We start from the raw sequence: 16,343 nt of genomic DNA, 5'->3' as shown, positions 1-16,343 counted from the left end.
GTTCATAAACCGGCCGTTAGTCCTACAAAAGCTTAACAGACAAAGATGAACAATGTCCCGCCTGGTTCAGTTCAATCCTATTCAATCACAACCCTAAAGATACACATTAAACAAAACAATGAAATCATGATTATCTCATTTTATTATTATTATAAAAAAATTTAACCTAATCAAAAAAATCCTCAAATTGGTAACAAAATGTCAAATCCAAAATAACCCCTTAAAATTAATAAAACTTTACCCCAAATGAAATAAAATAATAATAATAATAATAATATAAAAAGCAAAGAGAAGTGGTAGGGTTTGGTTTTATATCATAGTTTCGAAAGCTGCTGCTTCTTCTTCTTTATATCTCTTCTTCCGGTCGCCTCCTTCCAACTGCAAACACCCACAAAACAAATTCACCGATTATTATTATTACGCATACCCAGTAACTGCAATCGGCGGTGGTGAGTTTAGATCTGACAATAACAACGATGGCCACCAGAGGCGGCGGTAACAATAATAATAACATTAACGGAATACCGACGGCGTCTAGGAAGATGGTACAGAGTCTCAAGGAGATTGTTAACGGCGTTTCGGATGCTGAGATTTATGCCGCCTTAAAGGACTCTAATATGGACCCTAACGAGGCCGTTAATCGTCTCTTATCTCAAGGTTTAATTTTTATGTGATTTTCTTTTAGGTTAAAAGATGTTTTTGATTAATTGTTATGTGTTTTGGTGTTTTGGCTGTGCAAATTTGAAAAAGATTAGGTTAAAAGTTATATCTTTGTAGTGATACTGTTAATTTGTTAATTGTATGTTATGTGCTCTTATGTTTTGATTGTGAAAATTTGAAAAAAAAAAATTAGGTTAAAAGTTATAGTTTTATGGTGCTTTTTTTATTATGTATATATATATTATAGAAGCATATGTTCAGCGGGTCATGCATAGTAATGTTATGACTCCAAGATCAGCAAATGTAGTTTTTAACAGATTGGCTTTTGCAATTCAAAAAGGGGTAGTGGCACAGTTTGTTGCTCGCTTGCCTTCTGTTTCGATGTAATCTAAACATTAATTTTTTATTTTTTTTAAAGGAGTTAATTACAAATTCCAATTGGTTTTGCAATTCAAAAAAGGGTAGTGGCGCAGCTTGTTGCGGTTTTCTGCCTTCTGTTTCGATGTAATCACTGCTTTTCAGCTTTATATTTCAAGACTTTAATATTAAAAAAAAAGTTTTTATTTTGTGTGTAAAGAGACTGATTTTGTTATTGTACTTGAACATGAAGGATGCAGGTTTTTTTAGGTTTTGTTATGTGTGTTATCTTTATATTAGTATTTTCTTATTCTTATAGTTGACAGTTTCTTTGATATGTATTTTGAGCTCAATGTTCTTGTTTCGAGCGCACGTTAGGTAATTCACATAGAACGTTTCGCAACTTTTTTTTTTCAGATTAGTGGATTATATTATTTTTTATCATAAGCTAGGCTATTATTATTACTTTCAGAATTGGAATTGTTTTGCTTGTTAGAACTGTTGGAGATAATCACAATGTATTTCATTGGTGTTATTTTACTCACATGCTCACGTCAGTTTTTTAACTTTCGGCTTCCTGAAACGACATTTATTTCAGCACCGTGTTTTGTTGTTGGTGTTTTTTTCTATGCTCAATTTACAATAAGTTTTGTAGGAACCTAAGTTCATATTATATATACTTACAGTTTCAAACATCTGTTCTTTGGATATAAAGTTTTTTTTATTCTGTAGATCCTTTTCATGAGGTGAAGAGCAAGCGAGAGAAGAAAAAAGAGGTGCGTTTGCTTGAATGGTTAGCCAAACTTGTTTTTATCAGCTTTGCCATTTGGATTAATACTTTTCGTAACCTGCTTATATGAACCTTTATTGCACTTGTGGTTTATGCAATTCCATTATTTTTGTGTTCTATAAGTTACTGAATGAGTATTTTGTTTGTGCTTTTATTTGCATCAGTTTAAGGATACTACAGAATCTAGGTCTCGTGGTGGCGGTAGCACTTCAAACCGTGGTGCTAGAAGTGGTACGGATCGTTATACTGGGCGTGGTGGTTCATCACAGTTTAACACTTCTGGTATATTAGTATTAGTATTACATTTTGTATAAATCAAATATATATTAGTTCTATGCAAAACTTGAACTATTAATTCTTATTCGTTGCATTTTTTTAAAGAATCTGGTGGTTTACACGGAAAGTCCAAGAGGGAAAATGGTTCAAGTTCTTACACAAGATCATCTGCACCAGCTTATGGAGGTGCACCAACTAATACAAGCCGAACACCTCAAACTTACAGGTATCGTGTTACAATATGACAGAAAATTAGTTGGATTTTTATCTGTTTTATGTAAAGGTTTAATGTTTTTCACTTGTTGACTGCAGTGGTTCTGTTAGCTATGAAAATAAAGCATCAACTTTCTGTGTAACTGATGGTGCTGCAACGGGCTCACAACCGCCATCCTCTGGTTTTCAATCTGCTTGGTTGGGTGCACCTGGTCAAAAGTCGATGGCTGACATTGTGAAAATGGGTAAACCACAAAACAGGGTTTATAGCACCCCGGTGCCACCTCAGCCACCATCAACACATTATGAAGCTCCAGAGACGTATCAAGAACATGTTGATGACTGGCCCGTTATGGAGCAGCCACAAACAGTTGTTGTACAATCTGTAGTGGGGCCTGAGTCTCATGTAGAGCCTGAGAATGTGGATTATGAAAGAAACAATACATTGATTCTCAGACGGAAGAAGTTCAAGCGGAAGATGAACATGCTTATGAAGAACACGCCGCAAATTTACAGGAGGATACATCTGAGAGTGCGCCTCTTCATGACAACACGTATAATGATTCCTTTCATCATGAGGATCATACTTTTGAGCATAATGAAGAACAATTCACTCATCCAGTCGATGACGGTGATGCGTTAGCATCTTCAGTGACTACAAACATGCAGCAACTTAATATACAAGAAGAAAGAAACTACGATGAACCGGAAGAGGATATTTCTTCTGTAGTGATTCCAAACCATCTGCAAGTTCAGACTGCTGATTGCTCACACTTGAGTTTCGGGAGCTTTGGTTCTACCATGAATCCTGGGTTTCCTGGATCTTTTAGATCTAGACAGTTAGGAAACAAAGCAGAAGAAACACCTGCTGAGCCCGATACATCATCTGTTGGGCCTTCTGAAACTAGGTACAATCTTAATCTTATATTAGATGTGTCACGATGGATGGGTTTATTTTTGGTTTTTTTATATTTTTTTAAAACTTTTTGCAGAAATTCCGAGTATTATGGCAATGAGTCGATGATAACGCCAGAAAACAATGCAGTTCACCAGGCAGGACCAAATTCAGGGAATTATGATTTACCTTCCGCTTCACAAGCGGAGGTCTTGAAGCAAGAAAATGCTGAGGTGGCACATGGGAATCAATATAGTTTTCCTTCACCGACACCCGGGCCTGGTTATTCGTTTGACAGTACCCATTTATTGAACCCTGGTTTCCCTCAATCTCAGACACCTTCACAGATTCCAAATGCAGCTCCTTTCTCAAATGTCATGGTACAGTTACAGTAGCAATAGTTATATATTTTATATGCGTTCTTTAATAGCATATATTCTTCTCTTGTACTCAATTTATTAACATTTTCAGCTGAATCTGTTTATGATTTTTGCAGCAGGCTGCATATACAAACTCGTTACCAAACACATTGTTAGCAGCAAATGGTCATCCTGTTAGAGAATCTGATCTGGCGTATTCACCATTCCCTATTAGTCAATCAATGACTACAAAATACGGTAACTCGGTCCCGTCTATCAGCGGTTCGACTATCTCTATGGCAGAGGTATTGCACTGAATTTAACTTGCTGTTGTTTATTCGTATGAATAATATCAAATAAAATACTTTTGGTAGTTAAAGTTGTAGAATTTAAGATTATGTTTGTTGGTATTGCAGGCTTTAAAGTCTGGTGTGTTCTCATCATCTCAACCTACACCACATACTTCACCTGGCAACACAATCGCAACCGGATCCGCTCTTCCACAACATCTTGCCATGCACCCGTACTCTCAACATACACTTCCGTTGGGTCCATTTGCAAACATGATAGGCTATCCATTCTTACCTCAAAGTTATACATACATGCCATCTGGATTTCAGCAAGCATTTGCTGGAAATAGCTCTTATCATCAACAGTTGGCTGCTGTTCTTCCACAGTACAAGAACAGTGTTTCTGTCAGCAGTTTGTCTCAGTCTGCAGCGGTTCCATCTGGTTATGGTTCGTTTGGTAATTCTACTGCAATTCCTGGAAACTATCAAGTTAATCAACCTGCTGGCCCTTCAGGGTCGTCTTTAAATTACGATGATGTTTTGAATGCCTATTACAAAGATAACAGTCAGCTGCTCTCACTTCAGCAGGTATCTTATCTTTTCCCATTTAGCCATATCTGAAATAAACAAGAATATGAAAATAAACAGTCGAAAGTTGCTGAAAGTGTCTAATTTCATATATGCCCTTACAAATTTTAAAAATTTCTTATATACCCAAATGAAAACTAAAAATATCATATACACTAAACTTTGTTGAATGTTTACCTAATGACCATTCTACCTCTTATTTCCATTATCTTTGTTTATATCGTATTTTTATTTGGGTTATGATTGATATCGAAGATATATTTTTAAGAAAACCATTGTTTACGGGTGAAACTATAAAAAAGCAAAAAAAAAGATTTTTGAATAGTTAAAAATATTAAACTAAAAATGGATAAATGAAAATTTTGAAGTTAGAGATGGGCATATGTGAAATTTTGTAGTTCCAGAAAAATTAAGTGTAACATGGCATACATGATATTTTTAGTTTTATATGAAATTGTATATGAAATAAGGTTTACTTTTAGTTTTAGGTTTAAGTTATTTTAATTGTTTTTTTTTAAGTTACGCTTTTTATCCTTGGTGTTTTAACTTTTGCTATAAAAAGTATTTCCACTTTCTTTTCGTTTTTTTATGCCCTTGATAAAATTACAGTCTTACCCTCAAAGTTATAGTTTTAATAAACTAAACTAGACCTTTACTTATATGCGCATTAGGATGTTATAATTTATAGTTTTTGAGTTGTGCGTATAGGTTACTTACAATATAAATCATATATAAAACTTAATTTTAATAATGGCTCGAGGCTGGTTATGTAGGTTATTTACTTATTTATAATATAAATCATATATAAAACTTAATTTTAATACTGTCTTGAGGCGTATGAGGCCTTGGCCTTGAGAATCCAACAGAAAATGTTTCGAGGCTCGTTTCCGCTTTTTAAACCGTGGTTGTATTTGATATTTTAACTACTTTGTAAGGGCATATATGGTATTTTTAGTTTTCCATGGGTATATATGATATTTTCAAGTTTGTAGGGGTATCTATGAAATTTCCCTTTCAATAATTACCAAGTTATTTCCCAATTTTTGTTTATTAATCTGTTAAATTTACTCACGCAATGTTTTTTCCTCAGAACGAGAACCCAGCAACGTGGGTTCATGGAGCTGGTTCAAGACAAATGCCCGGTGTTCAAGCCAGCACGTATTACGGTTTTCAGGGTCAAAACCAGCAGCCAAGTGGGTTTAGGCAAGGTCAACCACAGCAGCAGCAGCAGCCATCACAGAACTATGGCGGGGCCGGTCTTAACTACCCAAATTATTATCATTCCCAGGCGGGAATATCTCAAGAGCATCAACTGCAGCAAAACACCAGGGACGGGTCTCTTGTTGGTGGGTCTCAAGGGCAACCGAAACCTCAGCAGCAGACACAACAGCTATGGCAAAACAGCTACTAATGGGTTCATGCCGGACTCGGGTTTTTCAGGGTCTTGTAATGAGTTTGAAAGTGGCAATAATTCAAGTTTGAAATAATGGGACGAAAAAAGAAACACAAGAGCTTGGCTTAAACTGCTGCTGCCCTGTGCCTTGAGAGGTTGTATTCTACAGTTTCTACTACCAGTGTTTTGTGGTTTCGGTTCTAAGCTAGTTTGATGTAGGAACATGCGTGCGTGCTAATTTTTTGTTAGTTTTGACTTTTATAAATCGTTCTGTCATTTTGTCTGTTTCTTTCGTTGGTGTTAATTCCTCGTTCGTTATCAAGTAATTTATAGTTTTTTTTTTTCAGTTTTTAATCTGGTTTAGTACTGTCTTATTTAAATCAAAAATAGCAAATTTGCTTCTACTGGCTAACCATGGTTGGTTAGCTTGTGGGATTTATGTAACTCAGTTGAGATACAAAACTACAAATCTGAAGTGGAACTGGACTAAACTGTGAGGTATCATATGTTTGGTTCGGTTGGTTCATCGTCCTTAATTTAGGCTTAAGTTTTTCTAATTCAAGATAAACATTTATCAGGTTTGCGAGCTAGTTTGAGATTAAAATCGTCTTTTTGGTTCCAACACTACCACCCCTCCTTACTCATTAGTACTTTAGTAGTTACGCAATACTTCTACTAGCTTTTTTATTGAGCATGCCGACATTTTGTATTATGTGGTAAAAATAATAGCAATGCGACGTTAATTTGTCAACTTTCCATGATCTTTAATAACTAGAAACAATCAGGACTAAATGACAATATTGATGATTTTCACCCTTTAATCCTCCGAAATGAACTAGTTACAAAAAAACGCAAACCTTGTATAAAAACTATAACAGGAAAGAACAAACTCCAAAAGAATATTCAAAATACACAATCTTTTCTCACTATTGAAGACAATAATATTCAAATTCAGAAAATAGTAAATTAAACAAAAACCAACTTTAATGAAAGCCCATTTAAAGTTGATGAGAATGATCTATAAGAAACACAAGAATAAAAATGCCATTTGATGTCTGATTTTTAATAAACCACTGCATTCAATGTCCAAATTGTTCTCCCTTTAGCTGCAGAATCTAAGTTGAAATCAAGAAACTGGGCTTGCTTAACTTCAAACTGTAGCATAGCATCATCATACACTGAAATTAAGAAATTTAATTCAAAGTCAGAATCTTATAGCTATCTTTCCGTTATAAAACAAAAAAGATCAATTTTTTTCTCTGGTTAAGTTTAAAGTTTATTACTTGAGAAGAGATCTTGTAAGATGTTCCCGTGCAGTTGCCAATGCTTGACTGATTGTCTGCAAAAATAACTTCACAATAATGAAGCACGAAAAAAAAAACATTTTATTATATTAGGGTTAGGCGGGGATGGGAGCTAGCTTACCTGCTCAGAGAGAGGAGCTCCGGAATCTACACTGTGGCTTGCAACCTTACCAGCAATGACATTTGCATCGGTTTCCAGGATGATTCTGCGAATTACAGTAGATAGATGTTAATATATCTCTCATCTGTAAAGATTTTTAGACAATAATGCAATAGTTAAAAATTAATAACAATTAAATTACGTAACAAAGATGGTTAAGACGTGGCTTACCCGCCATCAACAATTTCATCAAGGCACAATAAAATGAGATCCAAATTTTCAAGCGCCTCTTTCTTATCCACATTGCCCCTGAAACATATGATCAATTGATAATATATTGACATTCCACAAAACAAATTTATTTGAAATAAAAACTGATAAAGTAACATGATAACTTCATTTCAAACTACCTAAGCAATAGACCAACTGCATCAAAGAAACCCTGAAGAACAGTGGATATAATGAGCTCATTCTCAGCATCGCCTCCAGTAACAAAGAAGTGAAGATCTTGAGCAAACTTGTAAATGACAATGTTGTTCTCAAACATTGCTATCTCAGCTGCACATTAACCCAACCCAAACATTACATGCTAGTCAAGATAATTAAACAACTTCTTCGTTTGTGAATGTATGGCATTTAACCATATTAATCCAATATCAAATTAGCAGAGGGATGTAAAGCATACCCTCTGTGCGTGCATTTATCTTCTGAGTCTTGGTAAACACAGCTTTTTCAAACGCCTCCTTAGAACTATTAGTTGGCCAGTCATCTGAATAGTACTTTACAGCTACACGGTTACCCTCGGAATCCAATAGTAAAATGTTCTTCACTGAAGGGCAAGATTCCTACACACACAAAAAGCACCAACACATAAATACATTAAAAACTTCATTACTCAACTATTTATTCTGATCAGTGATCACCTATTCACCTATAATATTTTCGGGAAACAGAAGCATGCAGTTCATAGATGCCAGCAAAACTTGCAGTTCATAGATGCTAGCAAAACTTATCTAATGGTCTTATAAATGGAGAAATAGTCTAAGTCTATGAACATGTCACAGCTATGCTCAAACCACTAAAATCTAGCACCTATGTTAAATCAATGACTCCAAAATTCCATCTTTTGCAACATAAATAAATCACAACATCAATACTCATAATAATTTATTCAGATCGGTGAAAACCTATAATATTAAGACTTCCGGCAGCAGATAAATGCAGCTCACATATGGCTAGCACAACCTATAAAATGTTCTTTCGAATCTAGGAACTTTTGCTTGCATTGTCTTATTTAGTCTACGTACCGGAACTGAGAATCTCCCTAATATTGGGTAGCTGTTGTTACCCTTTTCGCTCCGCTTGTTATCTCTCTCTAGGGGTATTTTAGTGATAGGTTCTATAGAAAATTGGACGATCTTATCTGGTCAAATACCTAGCGAAAAACTAACCCTACCCTAGGTGCATTTTACTTCAAAAGTATCGGTCCAGTCCTACATATAGATGAAGAGATACCCCAAATCTAAACACAAATCACAGTTATTCCCAAGTATAATTTATAGTTACTAACAATGCTTCATCACTTACTTCAAAGTTCTATCTTTTCCATCAACCAAATATTTAAGCAGATCAAGACTTGCCTCCACCTCCTGCTATCAACATACCAGGAATCCGAAACCAGATCTTAAATTTACTTTGACAATGCCGTTATTTCAATCCAAAAAAAAACCTAAATAACCTATGTACATACATTCTTTTACATCGAACTAGAAGGCAACCGAGCAACAAGCTGCGCTGTATTTTCTTTCTATATATATATATATATATATATATATATATATATATATATTTGACATTTTCATCCACTGTTATTGCAGATTTGCAATAAACACTCCAAAAAACCCTAATTCACCATAACCATCATCAAACTTAACCTCTAACTCCAACAATAACACCTACATTCATCCAGATCTGAGTCCTATAACCCTAAAAATCCTCATAACCTACCTAACAACCAATCGATCACAAAATCAAACAAAACTGAATCTCCAATAACAAATTATCATATCGATCGCTAAATTTACTGAAATCAATTGACAGATCGACAATTACAAATGCAGGAACGATCATAAGACGCGTAAATATATGATATGAAATCAAATTGAGCAGTAAATGAGACAGCATGTATAATATATTAACTGGATCTAATTGTTCAACTTACCATTGGATTTGATAGAAGAGATTTTGGCGTCAAGATTTGTTCCTGCAGATTCAGAGGAGGTCTCGACTTATTGATATTATTATGAACACAACGAATAATAAGAGTATTTGTAGGTGAAGAATTTATAGAATGGGAACTATATTTTGTGTATTTACATTTTCATACAAAACCGATTATTAACCGGTATATTAGAAACTGATGGTTAGGAACGGGTTATCTGGTTATACATGTTTGAACTAGAACCGGTTAGTTTTAATAATTTGGTAACCAGTTACTAATGTTAACATTAAATTTTAAACATTATGAACGTTTTCTAGTGGTTGTATAGCTGTTAGAAACCGGTTGTTGGCTATTTTAACCTTTTAAGTTAGTATAAATAGGTGTTGGATGTTTAGGCTTTATAATTATAACATAGTATTGTTATGACTCCAAGATCAGCAGATATAGCTTTTAAAAGATTGGGTTTTGTAATTCAAAAAGGAATAGTGGCGCAGCTTGTTGCCCGCTTGCCTTCTGTTTCGATGTAATTGAAAACCTTGCACTTAATTTGTGTATTATAACACCATCTTTCAATCTCTAAAATACTCTATAAGAAGCGAAAATGCTCCTATTGGTCATGTCTCATCCCAATTGAACTGATAGCAAATGCTAAACATTGTTTTCTAAATTTTGACCTGTGTTTAAAGTGGGACAACATCAAAACGGCTCGTTGTAAAAGTTGTTAAGTCTTCCTCAAGGCGACGTCCAACTCCACCTTGCGAGCTCGTTTAAAAAGACATTGCATTGCAAGACGGTGAGAGCAAGAAGTGAAGAAGAAAGTTTTGGAGCTACAAATTAAAGACCAAGTCCATGTGTCTTTATTAACAAAAAGGGTAAATAACATGTTTGGTTATTAGCCTAACCGTTTTACATTAGTTAAACCCGATGCATGAGTTATGAAACATCTTAGCTTGTTAACAAAAATCAAATAGAATCAAGATTGTGTATGTTTGTCCAATAGAACCAAGTAAAGAAGGGACAAACTAATGTTCCTTTTAAGGGCCGAAGCTACAAAGCCCAAACAACTGATCTTAAACCTTGGCACACCGCACACACATATTGACACACATCAAATGAACTAATGAAGTACATGTAAAGATTTAGCGATAGCAAACAGAATAAAACTATGTATATATTTATAAAATAAGAAAATAATAGATGCTTAATGTTTATTTATCTCTTCTTAAAAAATTAATGGATTCACCAATTTATAAAACAGATTATTAACCAGAATATTAGAAACTGATGGTTAGGAACGGGTTATCTGGTTATACATGTTTGAACTAGATTTCAAACAAAGAAAATACTAAATAATTAGTTGCTGGTTAACCGGCTCGTTTTACTTCAAACATAGAAACCAGTAAATAACTGGATACTGGTTAACCGACTCGTTTATTAACCTAACAGGTATTCATGGTTATGAATATTATGATAGAAACAGGTTACAACCCCGTAACCGATATTACTAAAACCAATCAACCGGTATTTGCACCACTAACCAAAAAGGTCCATCCTCCTTGTTATGGGCTTCTTGGGCTTTTATCGTTTATTTGGGCCTAATAGTGGGTTACCCCTTCTCTTGAGAACCTCAACCGGATGGCCGGATTACGTCTATATTGGTGTCGTATTTAGTCTCTAGGAATCATGCCAATTAGTTATATATGTCGCATAATAAGCATTCTTATCGTGCATGTGCTAAATGTATATGTGTACTCCTAAACCAATCTTTAGGCAAATGATCCAAGCCAACCATCAACTGAAAGCACAAACTAATTTATGAATAAGAAACAACCAGTATCACTAATGGAACGCAATAAAACGCTAAAAAGGAGAAAGGGTGTATATAAATAACTGACAATGTTCTATTCGCATTGCTGATGGATTGAACTTTTGGAAAATCGTCTATAGCTAGTACACACCATAAAAGGGTAAGTCTAGATTCGGTCATTTTTGTACTGAATATATGTTAGCAATCCATCACTAATTTGAAGATAAACTTACTAGGATGTGGGATGTAGAGCTATACTTGGCTGATGTGAATGTGATGTTTGATTTATAATATTTAGCTTGTGGTGGAGTTGTAAGGAAGAGACTTGGTGTTTCATGTGACCCAGGTTCGATTCCTGCTCCCATCATTTAGTTTCTACGACACTAGGTGACGATGAGAGACTAGGAGAGTAAGTGGCGTTCATTAGTTGATCCGTGAACTGAACGGGTTTTATCTCACAACACTATCGTGCCTTCGGGCGAGTGTTCACGGAGGTGAGGGTTTTCTCCGGATCAAAAGGTGAGTGTATCCCCATATGGTGAATTTAGCCAGTAGCCTATTTGAAGGATTCGTTGATCGTTAAAAAAAAAAGTTTAGGTTTTAACTAGTGTGATCATCAAATCTATCTAGGTTGAGCATGAAAACTGAAAAATCAAGCCGTAACAAAAATCAATAGTGATGTTTACTAATTAAACCCGATGCATGAGTTATGAAACATCTTAGCTTGTTAACAAAAATCAAATAGAATCAAGATTGCGTATGTTTGTCCAATAGAACCAAGTAAAGAAGGGAAAAACTAGTGTTCCTTTAAGGGCCGAAGCTGCAAAGCCCAAACAACCGATCTTAAACCTTGGCACACCGCACACACATATTGACACACATCAAATGAACTAATGAAGTATATGTAAAGATTTAGCAATAGTAAACAGAATAAAACTATGTATATATTTATAAAATAAGAAAATAATAGAAGCTTAATGTTTATTTATCTCTTCTTAAAAAATTAATGGATTCAGTTTATTTATAAACCTGCATATATGTAAGTTATGTGTAGGTTATCTTACCTACATATAATCTATGCGTCTACACATAAACATACAAATTTAGAAATACGATTTTTAAAAATATGAGCCACTGATTAGAAAGAAAATTCAATTTATGTTTGTTCTTTGATTAAACAAATCTAGTGTTAACCTTACCTTGGAGCATTCACAAACAATATGTTCCCATCGTTCCTACAAATAATACTTCTTTATTTAACCAAAAATAATTATTTCTTAAATTTAGCATTCATTTTCTAAACACCGACGTCCTATTCCTTACATCTATGATCTATCCTTACTTCAATTACATAATACTTTACTTCCTTTTATTATTTTATTTATTTTTGTTTTTTTCTATATACAACCACGCACATAGAATGCAGGTTTGATGAATAGTGAAACCCCCAACCATAGGGTTTTACTAGAGCTCTCTGATCATATTCAGGGTTAGGAAACGAATATGGGAAACCCGACGTAAAACATAAAATAGTTAAAAGTTAATGAGTTCTCTTAAATTATAGGAATGGGATAACAATGATCCTATTATGAACTGCTCTTAAAAGTTATATTTTATATTTTCTGTCTCTTTTAGAAATAGAAAAAAAAAATATCTTTCAATAAATAAAATATACAAATATTAGAACATGGCACCACAAGGTCCACAACGATAGAAAATGGACTAAATTGTCAACACAAGATTTAATTTAATAGAACAATATTTGTAGTCAAGAAGTCAAATTCAAAAAAAAATTTCACTTTAAGATTCCTTTTAAATCTCTCCATAAAAACTATAAAAAGAATGGTCACATGGCTTAAATATAAAAAGATTAAAAAAAGGTCAAAAAGTTATTTGCAGATTTTAAACAAAAGGAGGAAGTTTTTAGTATGCAAGGGGCTATAATCTGTATGTTAAAAAGAGTTAGAACTTAGAACAAGTGAGGTAGAAGATGATAAATCAAAGTAGCATTGTTGACACATTACTTTTATCGGTAACATGTTCTTGAACGAATATATTTCATGAAATATTGCCAAACGCGTTAACGAAAATTAAATTTTGTTAAAAAAGGTTACATCAAAAATCATATAAAGAAGTTTTAATAACTATAACATGGTCCTTAAAAAAACATATTATGATGATTTTTAATTTTACGTACTTTTTAATTAAAAGCGAGATGACCAGGCATTAAATAAGATTTGGAGTGTAAAAATGGTGAAGATGTACAAAAGAAAATTAAAAAAAAAAACCCATAAAAATAATGAAAAAAAAATTAAGTGAGATTAAATTCTCATAATTTTTCTAGTGAAATTAAATTGAAGGTATTTTATTTGAATTAAAAATTACGGCTCTTCGTGACCAATTGTGGGTCTTTTCTTCCTGTTGATGAGTAGACCCGGATTCGAACTGATATCCGCATGGTGGTATTAATATAACCCGCAAACAAACCTAGTATACATTTGGGTTCCAAAACTCGGTTATGACAGGTCAGATACTCGGGTCTCACGGTTCAAAACCGATTTCGCACACCCCCAGAGATAACGTCATAAATGATGTAAAGCTTGATTACTGATCAATGCTAAAAGCTTAGTTGGATGGTTTTTTGTTTTTGTAAGATCGAATTAGCTAGGATTGAAAGATATTACTCAAGTTTCATATGCTTTTGTTAAATTTCATTATAATATTTATTGAATTGCAAATTCATTAAAAAAGCAAATTTTAAAAACTCTAATAACAGTTTAATATGATTCATAGCAATTTAAATTAGAAATTAAGTTATGTACAGTGTACGCAGATTTTAGGTGATCAGTTAATGAAGTTAGCAATTTTAATTTCTTACATCTTAATTGATGTTAAATAAGATTGAATCATTTTAAGGTTTTAGAGCATTCCCAATCCATTCTTTAAATTATGTGAGGGACTTCCCCACTTTTTAAAAATGGTTAAAAGTGGGTGTGAAATGAATAGAGATAAAATGTTACTAGTTATAGTTAAATTTTGAGAAACACACTTTTTACTTCTATAATTTTTTAATGTTTTTTTGAAAGTGGTTGCGAGTGAATGGGAGAGAAAAGGTAACAATAAAAGTATAAAAAAAGTACTATTTAATTAAAAATGAGAGAGAAAAGATGACGTTTTTAGTGTAATTATAGAGATAAAGATGAAGAATGAACTGGGAATTCTCTGAGCATTCTCAGTCCATTCTACATCTTTATCTCTAAAATTACACTAAAAAACACTACATTTTCTCTTTTCTTTTCAATTGAATAATATTTTTTTTTATACTTTTATCATAATCTTTTCTCTTTCCTCAACCCACAACCACTTTAAAAAATATTAAAAATTTTAGAATTTTAACATTGTTTTTTCAAATTTAACCATAAACAGTAAATTTTTCTCTCTTCTCTACTCACAACCACTCAAAACCATACTTTTAAAATAAAAAATACATTCAAATAAATTTAAAGAACTGATCGAAAATGCTCTTACAATAATGTGGTCAAAATTACTATTCACTTTTCACTATAAAAATAAAAAAGTTATAAAATATCAATATCCAAGACTACATCTTTTAAGGACCATAACATTGGCCATGATATAAATATTACTTAAATATTTGTAGTAACACTTGGGATGCTCAAGGTGGGGACATGGAAAAGATAGCCCTACATAAAGACATAACCCATGTCGGGTCGGGTCGGGGCCCACAAGTGTAAAAAGAGCCAATAAAAGTCACGTACACTTTATCACTATCGAAACACTGGGACCCGTTTCCCAAAACACGGAATCCGGATCACTTTACGAGTTACGCGTTAATTCCTTACTTCCGGTTATCAAAGCATTACATTTGGTCTTTAATTCCTGATATTATATGGCCGAATATATACCTTTTCATTTTTTGTTATTTAAATAGAGTAAATTGTTATTAAATAATATAAGGTTGCTTATGGGGGGGACTTGAAGAGGTAGGTCCCAGCAGAGCCCAGTTGGACCCGCAAGACTCACCCTAAACAGGGACGTCTGCGCAGAGACCAACTGGATCCGCAGGACCAACCATGCTCAGAGACGTAACGTCCTTACGCGCAGTACGCAAGCTGGTCCCGCAGGAAATGCCTCCCAATGGTGAAGGACTCCGCCTGTCCCCGCAGCCTCGGATACAAGCCATTAGGGAAGGCCACCCGCGCAGCAGGGCTACACGCACAAGGCACTTAACTCTCCCCAGTGTCACCTGAAGGAATGAGCAAAGGCGGGAGGGGGAAAACTCCCGCCTAAATGAGCCAGTCCGTATGATGGAGGATCTTTTGTGTGATACCTGACGAGGTACAGACAAAAGATCTGACCAAGAATGCGACAGCTCACTGACAGCAGCATGGCAGACAGCACGCCACAGCACTGTGACCAATAGCCGCCGCCTACCCACCAACTCCTGCCATACCACGTGCCTAGCCTGTAGTTGGCAGAAGAGGAAGAGTGCACGACACGCCTGCTCTGTGTCAGCCGCTACCTATCCACCACTCACAGGCAGGGCACGTGCATAGGTTACAGTTGGTAGCGTGTTGGGCCGGCTAAACCCCTTGGAAACCTACCTTCGGCTATAAATACCCCAATGGTATGATCATCTTACGACATCTTATCTTATCATATATACCTGATATCTGCTATAGCAATCTCTTAATATACTTTTATATTTAAAGAGCAATCTAGTCTGATTCTCACGCCGGAGGGTGGTCACAAGGAGGAACCCCCCCTTCTCAGTGACGAGCTCACGGTGCCTGTTTTGCAGGTTATCAGAAGAACCATCTTCCAAGGGTCTAACCCCTCGTGGGAAACATCTATCTAACCCCCAGGTTACCAGTAATCTGCCCGGGGTCCGGTTAGTGTTTCTTCATTGGCGCCATCCGTGCATAAAGCTAGAACTTCATTTTTCTCCAGTTTTTTCAAACTTCTAGAAAGATGGTTAAAGAAACTCCGGTAACCACAACCCCAGCTACTGGAGGGAATACCGGCAACACAGTTTTTACAAACACTACCCCGGTTACCCAAGCCGGGGC

The 16,343-nt window shown here is 34.8% G+C and overlaps 2 protein-coding genes across 2 annotated transcripts; one reads left to right on the top strand and one right to left on the bottom strand.

Annotated features, from left to right (window-relative positions):
* The first annotated feature begins 476 nt into the window (after positions 1-476).
* On the top strand, positions 477-6,156 carry LOC143596172 (uncharacterized). The gene is made up of 10 exons (XM_077075018.1): positions 477-657; positions 1,750-1,793; positions 1,972-2,089; positions 2,189-2,309; positions 2,396-2,681; positions 2,732-3,204; positions 3,289-3,571; positions 3,688-3,855; positions 3,967-4,428; positions 5,519-6,156. Exons 1-10 carry the CDS (start codon positions 477-479, stop codon positions 5,837-5,839), a joined length of 2,457 nt encoding a protein of 818 aa, XP_076931133.1. The 3' UTR covers positions 5,840-6,156.
* Positions 6,157-6,784: 628 nt separating this feature from the next.
* Positions 6,785-9,523, bottom strand: LOC143596175 (coatomer subunit zeta-1-like). Its single transcript, XM_077075019.1, has 7 exons — positions 9,447-9,523; positions 7,911-8,070; positions 7,636-7,783; positions 7,457-7,534; positions 7,247-7,331; positions 7,105-7,160; positions 6,785-6,999 (listed from the first exon to the last, which is right to left on the bottom strand). Exons 1-7 carry the CDS (start codon positions 9,447-9,449, stop codon positions 6,993-6,995), a joined length of 537 nt encoding a protein of 178 aa, XP_076931134.1. The 5' UTR covers positions 9,450-9,523; the 3' UTR covers positions 6,785-6,992.
* Positions 9,524-16,343: the final 6,820 nt, after the last annotated feature.

Source organism: Bidens hawaiensis, unplaced genomic scaffold, assembly GCF_021521415.1.
Source record: "Bidens hawaiensis isolate Kalapana, Puna unplaced genomic scaffold, B.hawaiensis_p1.1 tig00046140_1, whole genome shotgun sequence".
Classification (NCBI taxonomy): Eukaryota; Viridiplantae; Streptophyta; class Magnoliopsida; order Asterales; family Asteraceae; genus Bidens; species Bidens hawaiensis.
This window is presented reverse-complemented; position numbering and strand designations above follow the sequence as displayed.